We start from the raw sequence: 13,989 nt of genomic DNA on the forward strand, positions 1-13,989 counted from the left end.
AACTTCAGCAATCGGCTGATTTTGACAGTTGTGTGGCGGGTCGAGTCAGCCGAGGGGTGATTCGACGGAAAAATGGCTGCGTGCTTTTAGAAAATTTTGTCTTGTAGAATTACACTGAAAAAATATCATTCTGGCAAATCTACATTTGGAGTTTTTTTTTAGATCTAATATTTCTCGATTTTTTTTTAAAAGTCCAAAAAAACAAATTTTAAGTTTTTGCTTTTTAGGTGTTTTTTAATGCCCCTGACTCTAGGTGATTTTAAAAACACCCAAAAAGCAAAAAACTGGATATTGGTCATTCCTCCTGAAGCGGAACACCATTTGAAAATTACCATCTCCGATTCTGCTCAAATTTGGCAGAGCTGTTAAGACTATCAAAACATGCAAAAATCCCGAATTTCATCCAAATCGGACCACCCCCTCCATTTTTGTACCCTCCCAAAAAATCGACTTTTTGGCGATTTTTGAGCGAAACCCCTATCTTCAAACGACGATAACTCAGGAACCACAAATCTTAGAGGGTCGGTCTTAGACTCAATTTTGAAGGAAATTGGACGTAGAATCCATTTCCGTGATCAAAATTTAGATTAAATTATTTTTGCTACCTGTAGTGCGCAATTGAAAACTTTAAATAGCCCTATTTATTTTTTAAATTTGACCTCACCATCGTATTCCCCGTCCGATTTTACATAAGAATCACTTATCGACAGAAAGGAGTATTTTTCGTTCCAGAGATATCGAATTTTAAAGTTTTAAGTATTTGAAATTACCTATAATATCTACACTCGCCGCATCTGCTAGAAGCACTCAGTCGTACTGATCAATAATACCTACCTGGTGTTCTGTAAGATGAATTATTTTTTCAATTTTATACGATTTTGAGAGAATCAATACCTTGAACAATCTATTTTTTGTTTAAGGAATATTTATTGGGTAATTTTTAATGCACTATTTTTCCTGATCTCAGTGTCATTGAACCATATTAAGTAAAATTTGAACTTTTAATATTTATTTGCAATACAATTTTCGAAAATTTATCATTATTCTATTATTTTTATATTTTTCCTAATTCCTCATTTCTTCCCACTTTATCAAATTATTTCTTTTATTTCTTCTTTTATTTGAAACGAGAACAAATGTAGAGCTGGCTGTAGTAGATGAAATAATTCTCATGGGTTCTAGAGCTTTTGCCATGTGCGGTAGCTAAATAGTGCCATTCAGCAAAAACCCCAAATTCTGCCTTAGGGTTTGAAAGATTGATCATATTAAACCGATTTTTATAATGTGTTTCATCAGAATAATTGATGATTTTTTTTTTCAATTCTGGTACATTTAATTTCAAAAGCAAGACCATATACTTCTGATACATGTGGATAGCAGCTGTATCGTCTTCCAAGATTTCGAAATGATTGACAAACAAAAAAAAGATTATTGTTCGGACGGTGTCGAAATGAACACAACTGAATAATAACACAACTAGATAATAAATCAGATTGATCGTTGTGATTTTCTTACCTTTTTCCAGTTTTATACTTTCCAGAAATCCTCCTCCTTAATCATGCTTCACGAGAGTTTTATTCATATTAATTCATCATTTTTAACACGATAATGTATCGTACACTTTTTCTTAAGTTACAAGATCAATTACAATTTCCTGCTAGCTCTGCGGGAATTCCATTCTGCCCTGTATTGCGTGTCGTTCTTGCTTTGTACTGTGGGCTAGCACACAAATTCACCGTATACAGCAGTTTCCTACAGTGGTGTACATTACATTTTTGCCTAATTTGCTAATGATTATTTTGGTTGAAATCTTAATTCAATAAATAACCAGGTAGCAGTTATTGAACAGCGCTTCTGAGTGCTTCTAGCATATGCGGCGAATGAAGCTAATGTAGGTAATCTCAAAAACTAAAAACTTTAAAATTCGATATCTCTGGAACGAAACATATTCCTTTCTGTCGATAAGTGATTCTTATGTAAAATCGGACGGGGAATACGATGGTGAGGTCAAATTTAAAAAATAAATAGGGCTGTTTTGAGATACGGCCATTTAAAGTTTTCAATTGCGCAATACAGGTAGAAAACAAATTTTAATCTAAACTTTGATCACGGAAACGGATTCTACGTCCAATTTCTTTCAAAATTGAGTCTAAGACCGCCCCTTTAAGATTTGTGGTTCCTGAGTTATCGTCGTTTGAAGATAGGGGTTTCGCTCAAAAATCGCCAAAAAGTCGATTTTTTGGGAGGGTACAAAAATGGAGGGGGTGGTCCGATTTGGATGAAATTCGGGATTTTTGCATGTTTTGATAGTCTCAACAGCTCTGCCAAATTTGAGCAGAATCGGAGATGGTAATTTTCAAATTTGCATTTTTTCTTGCACACTTCAGGTGGAATGACCCATATTTGGTTTATTGGACCTAGATATATTTAAGACAAATTTTTATTTTTTTGTCTTTGGGTATTTTAGATTTTGCCAGGAGTATAGAGTTATCTACGTGCCCATGTATTGCGTGTACGTACACGAAAAAAATGAGGTTAAATTTTGTACCAACCAGCAAAACAAATCGTGTGCTAGTGTGTGTGAGAGCGGGCTTAGATAACTCTATTGCGGGCTAGATTCAGGGCCATAAAATTGAGATTTTAATTCCCTTTTTATTACACACACTGATAGAGCTTATTTTTATTAACTCAATGATATCTTAAACGAACACAAAAAGTTAAAAATATATTTTGAAATTAATTGAACAAAAATGGACTCAAGGGGCTGGAAACTCTAATATTTCTTTAAAATACTGAGTATATTAACGATATTCCAGTATACTTGTTAGTATACTAACCGAAAAGCAATAAACTGTTAGTATATTAAGATACTCTCAGTATATTGGTAAGTATACTGGCGATATGTAAAGGAAATAATAAGTATACTAACATATATTTTGATATACTGGTTGACATAATAATTATAGCTCTAAGAGTTTCCAACCCCTTGAATGGACTGCAGCCGTTGGGAGAGGTTGGGAGCATTATTTTCAAATTATTTTAATACATAGCACACAAATAGATTTCGATTGTCTTGTCAATTAAATTTCTGCGTTAAAATAAAAAAAAGTGATCTGAAATTGTTTTTAAATTTTTAGCCGTTGTACATACATACTAGGATGTAACAAAAATCGTCCCCAGCAAAAAAGATATGCGTCGCACCTCGCGACGCCCGAGACGCCATTTGATTTTGCCGGGGCCGATTTTTCGAAATGCACAAGGATCTGGCCAGATCTGGCCTACACGCCGGTGATGTTTTTGGCAAACTCGTTGGTGCACAAAGTGCCTCAATAATAGACAGTTTTGAAAAAAGGATTTTTACGGGTTAAATCCCATTTAAAATTAAAAGGCGGAGCTCCTGTTACGTCCAATCAAGCTCAGTATGCTCACCGGAACAAACCCCTGAATGCCCGCCAACAAGTCAATTTTGTTACACTCTAATACATACATTGGGGTTTAGGTTAAGAATTTCCAAAATATAGAACCGTATACCGTATATATAACTTAAGATTTTAAAAGTATTTCAATCATTTAAAGAAATTACAAATTATGAAAAAGTAGGAAAAATAATTAATGAGTAAGTAAGCCAGATTGACATTGATAGGATTTCAATTTATTTTTGGAATATTTTCTAACTGGACTGGTGCAGGCCACACAAGGTCCACGTGTGTTCCACGTACTATTTTTGAAAAAAAAAGTTGTTTTTAAAATAATGTTTAAAAAATAGCCACGTTAAAAATTCTTAGTTTGAATTCTGGAGTGACTTTGATAGTCATAGTTTTTCTTGTTAAAATCAGATTCAAGGTGTTCAAATCAAGTTCAAACTTTTTTTTACTTCAAACTTATACCTTCACTAAGCCTGCTGATATAGTTTTTAAGAAAATTATTAATGTTAATCTAGACATTAACTAAGGTTATCAGCTTTCAAACAAAATACATATAAATTTTAGGCAAAATTGTTAAAAGTCAGAACTTTGCATGAATTCGTTAAAACTAGTTTTGTTCATCTTAACATTGTCGATTTATATTACATTTTTAACTACGTTTTTAACGGAATTCAAAAAAACAAATCAAAAGTTTTCACATTTTATATGACATTTGTTTTACTGAAAATGCCTATCAATTAGGAGATTTTTTTAATTATGTCACGAAAACACATAATATTTATTATTTATAAACTTATTTTTCAGTTTCTTAGTAGATCATTGTCCAAAGAATCCGAAAATGCATTTCGTTTTACGATACAAAATCATGATCATTGAAACAATCATGACACTTTGAGAAGATTAAAATAATGCTATTTATCAACATATCCTTAATTATAGGTAACTAGCTTTTTAAACTTTTTATTTTTTTATTCCGTACGTATTGAATTTGTACTCTTCATTTTGACGAAAATCTCAACCTATCGTAGTCACCCTGGCTATCAAAGTCACCCCGTTTTACGTAGGGACCCTAAATAGGGAGACTGGTCGAAGTGAATTTGACGTACCCAAACAGACACGAGTTTGACGTATCCAAACGAGCATTTGCCTTTACGCCCAGCAAAACTTGTCAGTGTTGCCAAGCTCAAAACATACGTTGCCAGATCGATTTAGCAATGTTCGACCAGTCTCCCTATTTAGGGTCTCTAGTTTTACGGTACATAATTTTAGGGTTAAAGAATTACAGAGTTTTTAAAATTTTAAATTTTAGAACTCATTAATTAAAAATTATTATGATCCTAGAATCAAAATTTTAGGATGATTTTTTAGAAATTCATAATTTTAAAATTTTAGATCATAGAAAATTTTGTCTCCTCCGCCTTCAAAGTTGGCCAAAAAAATCAGAGGGCAAAATTTGTTTTTTTTTTTAACTTCAAAATTTTCAATGGAATTTGAAGTGGAATCAGCTGAAAACAATTTCAAATGCATTCCCCTGCGTTTAGAATCATGTTTAGCATTTTTGAGTTAGTCTAAAATTCCTTTGAATTTTTGTAAATTCTCGATGTTTACTATCGCAAAAAGTTTTTTTTTCGCAAAAATTTTGGTTTTCGTCAAAACTTACTTTTTTAAAACAAATGTATGCAAAACAATTGAACTAGAGTAAAATGCATTTTAAAAAGCTTTATCCATGCAATCATTGATTAATGACGATTTCCATAACTTCGCGAGAAATGGGATAATCGTTACCAAAAGGAATCAGCATGTGTAGGGCACTATTCTCAACAACTTGTAGAAGGAATTTTGTTAAAATATTGATAGCAACGCAAAATTTATATCTTCACGCAGAAAAATGTTTTGTAAAATCAGCCTGTACGAGGGTTGTTTCAAAAAAATTTTTGTTGAATATAATCAACGCCGATTTCCAGAGTTTTTTTTTTAAAGGACCAATAAACTTTTGTCTTTCATATAACATATTATCACAGACAACAGACGTTTGGGCTCGATTCTTCCCTTGTGTAAATCATTGCTACAGTTTTTTTAGTTGTGGCAATCCGTTTGTGGCGCTGCAGTCGCTTTGTCCTGACACATTGCCCACTGTCAATCGTTTGTTCTGGATGAAAAGTTGATTTCGGCCGATTTCAACAAAATCTCTCGCGCTTGCAGCTGCTTGACAAATGTGAGGCAACCAAAGTGGCCAACCTGGTTCCTGAACCGATTTTAGCCCCGACGGATTGACGATTGGAGTACGGCGTCGTTATTTGTGTTCCTTGTCAGCATGATTCGCAAAATGACCTCTATGATGGGGCTACGCTTCTTGAACCTGGTGCCACTCATGGAACAGGATGGGAAAGGGAAGGTATGGGGGTGTTTGAGGATCGCTTGCACTGGAAATCCGATGGGGGAAACTGACGCGCCGGGGAGAACATTCAAGATTTAGGCCTTTGGTATGGCGATTAGGGTTCGCCGGAAGTGGCGGCACTTGAAGGTGGGGTGGGTTTCGAGGGCGTTGAAGAGGTTGGTGTCTTAGAGGTGAGGGTTGAAGTGATCGCGGTAGCTGGTTTGTCGGTTCCGGAGATAATCTTCGGAATGTGGTCGTTTGGGGTCAAAACGTTTACGGGGTTGGCCGTGATAATAGCTCTTGCTGACGGTGCCGATGGCTTCCAGACTTTATCGGAACCAGTTCCGGATTGTTTCGTTTCTGGTTCCGGATCTTTTCTCCTCCAAGAAACGCTTGCACATCCTCCCGATTTCCACCGGGTCTCCTCCTCCTTTTCGCTCTCCTCTGTTGGTTTTGTTTATAAACACAACCAGCAAGAATTTGACAGCCTCATGCGCGGCCTTGGTTGCTGTGTTTATAAAAGCATCAAACTAGACTATTTTTTTAATATCGATAATTACATGAAAAAAAACATCTATGTGCTCGTAAATCGTGTTAATTAACAATTTAAGTAGATTTACTATAGCATAAAAACATAATCTTTACCTGTTTACTTTTTTTTTTCGAAAAATTGAAATAATATATTTTTTAAATATTTTTGGGTGATGCATTTTCAAACACACCTTCTCAGAAAACCATCATGGCTGCTTTAGAGAGTGGCAATAGGCTAACAGATGGCGCTAGTAGATTAGCAGGATGCGGCTGCCATGTTTTTACACACGATTTTCAAATTATTTTGTTCTAGCCGCTACGTCTGTTGTCTGTGATATTATGTTTATAGGACCTAATAAAAAAACTCTAGGTTTTCTCAATTCCACAAAAATCTTTTGTTGTTTTGAAAATGTTGCTTTGACGTTTAGCGTTGATTCAACAAAAATCTTGATTTTCAAATTATCAAAATGTTTAGTTGATTCAAATATGCCTTATTTTTCTGCGTGTTTGAACGAAAAAGCATGGCAATGACAAGGGGCTGGAAACTCTAATATTACTTAGGAATACTGAGTATACTAATGATATTCCAGTATACTTGTTAGTATACTAACCGAAAATCAACAAACTGTTAGTATATTAAGATACTCTCAGTATATTGGTAAGTATACTGGCGGTATGTAAAGGAAATAATTAGTATACTAACATATATTTTGATATACTGGTTAACATAATAAGTTTAGCTCTAAGAGTTTCCAACCCCTTGGGCAATGATGGAAGTCTTCACGTTAATCGTGCTTTTAAATTGCGATTTTCAGATAAACAACTAAAACTTACCACGAAAATTTCCCACCGTGCACACAACGTGAAACGCAAACTCCGCACTGTTTTCGTTTACAGACTTTTAGCGGACCCGCTACAGAGGGGCACTTTGGCAACACTGCGTGCTATTTCCGCCGTAGCGCCGCTGTCAAACTCCTTTCTCGCTCTTTTTCCGGGCATCTTTGATGTGCGAGTGAACACATTTCACCGACTGTGCAACACAAATTCGCTGTAAGTGGTGTTTTTTATGGCGAAATGGGCTCGGATTGTGCGGAAACGGTTCCCGGAGGGGCAGGTGGTTGATTTGGGCGGAAAAGTGGTTCCTTGACGGCGGGAATCGCCGGTGAAATCCGGTGGGAAATGTTCGTCGCGGCTGAGGTTTCTTTTGACGTGTGCCCTCTGTGCAAGTGTGTGTTGACAGTTTACAGTTTTTTGGGACGGCAAGGAAGTGTTGACGCTGGAATCGAAGCAATCCTTGGTTTTCATGACGTATTGGGAGACCGGGAACCGTTTTTTGAAGAGATTCGTGGCAGAGCCCGTTTGAAAAGTGATGATTGACGCTGAATAAACGCTTCTTGTTTACGTTTTTTTCTCTTCCCTGGTAGATGGTTTTCGGATCAAAGGTGATCAAGTCCGGCGGTGCCGAGCCGGACGCGTTCGAGGGCCAGATCGGCCAGGCCATCCTGGAGTTGGAGATGAACTCGGACCTGAAGCCGCAGCTGCGTGACCTCCACATCACCCGCGCTCGTGAGATCGAGTTCAACAACAAGAAGGTAAACAAAAGGTGGATTTTGCTCGGATTGCGACCGGGAACTAACGGAGATTTTTGTTTCGGTTTTAGGCCATCGTCATCTACGTGCCGGTGCCCAAGCAGAAGGCCTTCCAGAAGGTCCAGACCCGGCTGGTCCGTGAGTTGGAGAAGAAGTTCTCCGGCAAGCACGTCGTGTTCATCGGCGAGCGTCGCATCCTGCCCAAGCCCCAGCGCGGTCGTCGTGACCCGAACAAGCAGAAGCGTCCGCGTTCCCGTACCCTGACTGCCGTGTACGACGCCATCCTCGAGGATCTGGTCTTCCCGGCCGAGGTCGTCGGAAAGCGCATCCGCGTCAAGCTGGACGGTTCGCAGCTGATCAAGGTCCATCTGGACAAGAACCAGCAGACCACCATCGAACACAAGGTGAGTGTTCTGGAACCACTTCTTGGGAGATCCCCTTTTTTAGCATCTCTACATTCGGAGCGATTCGTCCGATCCTTGGAGTCGTTTCGTCTATACGGTGCTGACAGCAAAGTGGTTCTTCTTCCGTCGCCACATTCCCACTTCGATGGAAGTGGCGACTGAGTAAGGTCCTACAAAATTCAACTCAAAATTTTCTTTAAAATTCCCTTAAATTCTTGAAACCCTCAACTAATTCCAAACATCCTTTTCTCCGCAGGTCGACACCTTCACGTCGGTGTACAAGAAGCTGACCGGACGCGACGTCACGTTCGAGTTCCCGGAACCCTACCTGTAAACTATTCGCGGCGCGCTGAAGTTCTAGCAATTAAGTGAGGAATGCGAGATGGAGAAGTGGGAGGGTGCAAATGTGAATTCAAGTAAGGAACTGGTGAAAGTCCTTTCTTTTGTTTGTGTTTGTGCAGCAAAAAAAGATAAAAACAACAACAAAGAATAAAGTTTGGCACATTTGCTAAAACGAAAAAAAAATATGAAAGCTGTGTACAAATGTTGATTCCGTTCCTTCTGATTTGATCGCGAGATTGAGAAATGGCCAAACGGAAGTTGTTCCGCAAAGTGAGTCTTGCTGCGTTGTGATAGGTTTGTTTGACGAGTCCAAATATTGGGAAAGTTTCAGGTTCCATTTAATTTTTAACGTAAAATTGGTTCGATCTAGCGCTAGAAGAAGGCTCAGGGTGGTCACCTCGGGAAAAAAGCCCCTCTTTAATGTATTCAATATCTCGAGTTTTTTTTTTAAAGGACCAATAAACCAAATTTTCAGTTTTTGCTTTTTGGGTGTTTTTCAATAACCCTGACTCAAGGCGTTTCTAAAAACACCCAAAAAGCAAAAACTGGAAATTTGGTTTATTGGACCTTTTCAAAAAAAACTCCAGAAATGTTCTTTTCTCATGATGATGAAAAATCCCAATCATTAGAAAAATTAGAGGTTTGGATTGGAAACAGATAAAAACGGCTTCGTTTTCAATTTACTTACTTTGTACTCAAGATATTTGAAAGCTTTGCAGGCCAAGGATTGATACCTAAGACCATGCAATGGCACTGACCTTGTTGCGTGCTCTTCGGTTGACGTCCACGTAAGGAACATCCTGGAAGGAGCGTAACTAACTACATCCGTAGTTCTGTTAAATCATCCGAATTCTCTTGATCAGAACAGTATAGCTCTGGTTCCTTGCGAGTGTCCTATTTTCTTACCTCCACGTTGGCTTGGTTTTCATGATGACCTAGCTGGTGGCCTGTGGAAACGGATCGTAAACCTTTGACCACCGCGGGTCAGAGTCGAGACGGCTAAAAGAAAGGGGCGCGACAATGTGGGAAAGGGAAGTAATTTGTGATTGTAGACGGTATTGTTTTGATTCGCAGTATGTTGAGTCAACTGCTGTGGATGTACCTGAAACATCGCACAACGGGGTTTCTCTTCTCTTCATTCTCAGCTACCACCTATCTCCTATTTTTATTTTACTTTTCTGATTCTCAATTCTTCACTGATTCTTCTATTTAATATCCATCATTTGATTTTGATTTTACTAACTTTTGATTCTCTTATCTCTCAAAGCTTTTCCACTCTTTTTTACCAATTGATACTGCTGTAACAAACTTTGTTTTTTTTTTCTCCTTAAAATATACTTTGCCTAAATGTACTAGTAATATCAAGTCTATTTATCATTTGCCTAATCTTTTTTGATTTTATTGCGAATTTATTCATTTAAATAATTCTTTATCATTACTATAATCTAAGCTTGTTTTGTATCTCTATTTATTAACTATTGTCTAATTTTACATCTAATACATCTAGCTTCTCATTTTTATTCTTCAAAATACGCTCATCATTCTCTTACTATTGATACTTGATTTTTATAAAATAAATTCTCTTTTACTGTCTATTGTTTTCAATCTTCACCCTTTTTTCAAACAAGTGAGGTTTGAGCCCTTACTCAATTTATGGAATGGTTAAAGGATTAACACAAATATTACTATTGTATTTTTGGTAAACTTTTATAACATGCTTAGGACCAAAAATTGTAACAAAACACCGCGACAAAAGAAATAGCAACAGATAAACAGACTCAACAATAGGGAAGATTTCAGGAGAAAACAATACACAGTAAATAACAATAAGTTTTTGAATTCAAACTAAAAATAAAACAGTTTTTGCTTTAATGAAAGTTGATAGGCACACTATAAATGGTTAGGCGCTTATACTTACATCAAACCCTACGTAATGTACCACCCCCGGCCGAGTTAAAATGCGTAACCGGAAAAGAAGGTGTGCATGCCTGGCACGAACACTCAAAGCGTGTTCTAGCGTGCTGCTCGTACTGACTCAGAGCAAGGGTGAGATGTAGGTGTAAGGGCAGTGTGTGTTCGTCGGGAACCTAGTGCATAAGATCGGTCAAGGCCCGTTCTTACACTGAAAATTGCGAAATTGCGAATTGCGAAGATATTTGAAAGCTTTCTTGAGGAACTCAAACTTTGAACCAAATGTATGCGTTCCAAAAGTATGTTGATACCAACTTTAGCCTAAAAAAAACATTGTAATTTGGTTTAAAAACATTCCGGAAAATTCCTTCTGGTCTCGGGAGAAAACCGGGAAAAAACCGGGAAATTGAAAATCGAAATCTGGTGGCCACCCTGAGAAGGGCATTCTGTCCAAATTTGGGCAAATGTTGATAATTTGTGGTTTAGTTCAAAATTGAGGCAGTAGAAGAGCGGCATCAATTTCCATCGAGCACCTAATGTTGGCATCCCAATACTTTGACGATCAATTATTCATTGTTTTTTTTTTCAATAAATACAGGGTGACCACTCAAATCCCATTTGCCAATTTTCGACTTTTTTCAGAAACTTAAATAACAGACATTTCTTATCAAAAGAATGAATTCTAGCCAAAAGTACTTTATAATAACGAACAAAATCGACCAAAATTTAAAAATAGCAGGGTTGTTACGGACGGCGCGGATTTTCTGGCTAATTTTGCTCAGACGCGGATTTGTGGCCCTGTTGGTTATCACATCAAATCATCAAATCAAATCAATTTTGCTCAGACGCGGATTTCGCGCGGATGACAATTTTGAAAATGTTTATATTTTCTTAGTACGAAACGTCGAAAAATGAATATAAAGATTATGTAGAAATTATTTTTTATACAGTATGTAAAAAAAGTATTTACACCCCTTGAGCACTATGCACATTTTGTGATGAAACATGTAAAGAATTTAAAGTTTGACAGGAACCTAGTACTACGTTTTGTTCAGAAACTCATTCCAAACATTTTGCTACAAACAGCTCATGAAAAGATGATTTCTATAAAAAGTTATATAACAAATACTATTACGAAAATAAAAAAGGTGCAAAAAAAGTTTGTACACCTTTCGAAAAATTAACATAAATAATGTTATTTGTTGACAAATCACCATAAATTCAGTCTCCCAACTCCAAATAGGCATCCTTGACTGATTAAAAAAATGATTTGGATTGAATATAATGTTTACTAACTACTTAGTATAAAAGTTTATATAACTCTGGAAATTCTATATAAAACTTATCTAAACTTAATTTTGCAAACTTTTAATTCAACTAAATGTCAATATATTACCATAGAATTGCTAAATAAACATTTTGGAGTGGCTATAACACCGTTTTGGGGGTATTTGTATCGATAGAATAGATTTTTCGTTGGAATTTCGTACCAACCCGGAATTACGTCGTCGGAAAATCCGCCGGCATTCGAACCGATCCATAATTCTTAAGTCAACCTATGTGGCATCGAAAAGGGCATAAAATTTCCGATCTTTTGATACCCATACATCTAGGTTTTCTATAAAACTCACGTTTTTAAATACCTGGGCAAAAAGTAAGTTTGATCCACGAGAACAAAAATTACGAAATTCCATACATTTTTGACAGATTGCTCAAACAAAACCATAACAACGTTTTTACCTAGGTATTTAAAATCGTGGGTTTTATAGAAAACCTAGATGTATGGGTATCAAAAGATCGGAAATTTTATGCCCTTTCCGATGCCACATAGGTTGACTTAAGAATTGTGGACCGGTTCGGATGCCGGCGGATTTTCCGACGACGTAATTCCGGGTTGGTACGAAATTCCAACGAAAAATCTATTCTATCGATACAAATACCCCCAAAACGGTGTTATACCCACTCCAAAATGTTTATTTAGCAATTATATGGTAATATATTGACATTTAGTTGAATTAAAAGTTTGCAAAATTAAGTTTAGATAAGTTTTATATAGAATTTCCAGAGTTATATAAACTTTTATACTAAGTTGTTAGTAAACTTTATATTCAATCCAAATTATTTTATAAATCAGTCAAGGATGCCTATTTGAAGTTGGGAGACTGGATTTATGGTGATTTGTCAACAAATAACATTATTTATGTAAATTTTTCGAAAGGTGTACAAACTTTTTTTGCACCTTTTTTAGTTTCGTAATAGTATTTGTTATATAACTTTTTATAGAAATCATCTTTTCATGAGCTTTTTGTAGCAAAATGTCTGGCATGAGTTTCTGAACAAAACGTAGTACTAAGTTTCTGTCAACATTAAATTGTTTAGATGTTTCATCACAATATTACATAGTGCCCAAGGAGTGTAAATACTTTTTTTACATACTGTGTATGTAATGAAGTAATGATGATGAGTAATGATTTTTAACCTTGTTTATTTTTAATTTTATACTGTATTTATTCAATTTTTAATTTTGTAAATCAAATATTACAAACTTTTCCCTAAGATATAGACATTAGAATGTGTAACAAAGACTATTATTGGGGCTTGTTCTGGTGAACGCCAAATATGAGCTTGATTGGACGTAACAGAAGCTGGCCTCCAATTTCGAATTTTGGAATGGAATTTAATCGGTAGAAAAATTTTTTTTTCTAAATTTAAACATTCTTGGCGAAAATAGAACATTCCAAATTCAAAGCTTCTGAAATTCGAAAAAAAAAATGTTTTAATACTTTTATAGTAACAAAAACAGTGGGTCTCGTGGCGCAGGGGTAGCGGCTTCGGCTGCCGATCCCGATGATGCTATGAGACGCGGGTTCGATTCCCGCCTTATCCACTGAGCTTCTATCGGATGGTGAAGTAAAACGTCGGTCCCGGTTTTCTCCTGTCTCGTCAGAGGCGCTGGAGCAGAAATCCCACGTTAGAGGAAGGCCATGCCCCGGGGGGCGTAGTGCCAATAGTTTCGTTTTTTTTTTAGTAACAAAAACAATCAAAATACATATTAATTTTTTCTCGAAATTTCTAAAATCGTAATTTAAAAAATCTGAAATTTCGAAATTCAAAATTTTAGCAATCTGAAATAAAAAATACCAAAGATTTGAGTAATCGAAAATTTGAAGATTTAAAAAAAAATTAAAAATCAAAATTTAAAAACTAAAAAATATCAAATTCAAAACAATATAGAAAAAAAAATCTCAAATCTTAAATGATTTTAGTATCCTTAAGCTTATTGCTGAGTATGCTATGAATTGCTAAAATTTGGGTATAAAAGGCGGCTGTCGGCGATTAATAAATCATTCTAGTTTGGACCACCAACCTGAACCTAACACTTATAAATTCTAAAATTCTTGAATTCTAAT

The 13,989-nt window shown here is 36.2% G+C and overlaps 1 protein-coding gene across 1 annotated transcript; it reads left to right on the forward strand.

The window, feature by feature from the left end:
- Nucleotides 1–7,234: 7,234 nt before the first annotated feature.
- LOC120412342 (40S ribosomal protein S7) lies at nt 7,235–8,876 on the forward strand. The gene is made up of 4 exons (XM_039572742.2): nt 7,235–7,383; nt 7,758–7,925; nt 7,994–8,326; nt 8,583–8,876. The coding sequence occupies exons 2-4, from the start codon at nt 7,758–7,760 to the stop codon at nt 8,658–8,660; spliced, it is 579 nt and encodes a 192-aa protein (XP_039428676.1). The 5' UTR covers nt 7,235–7,383; the 3' UTR covers nt 8,661–8,876.
- The last annotated feature ends 5,113 nt before the right edge of the window (nt 8,877–13,989 follow it).

This window comes from Culex pipiens, chromosome 2 (assembly GCF_016801865.2).
Source record: "Culex pipiens pallens isolate TS chromosome 2, TS_CPP_V2, whole genome shotgun sequence".
NCBI classification, from domain to species: Eukaryota; Metazoa; Arthropoda; class Insecta; order Diptera; family Culicidae; genus Culex; species Culex pipiens.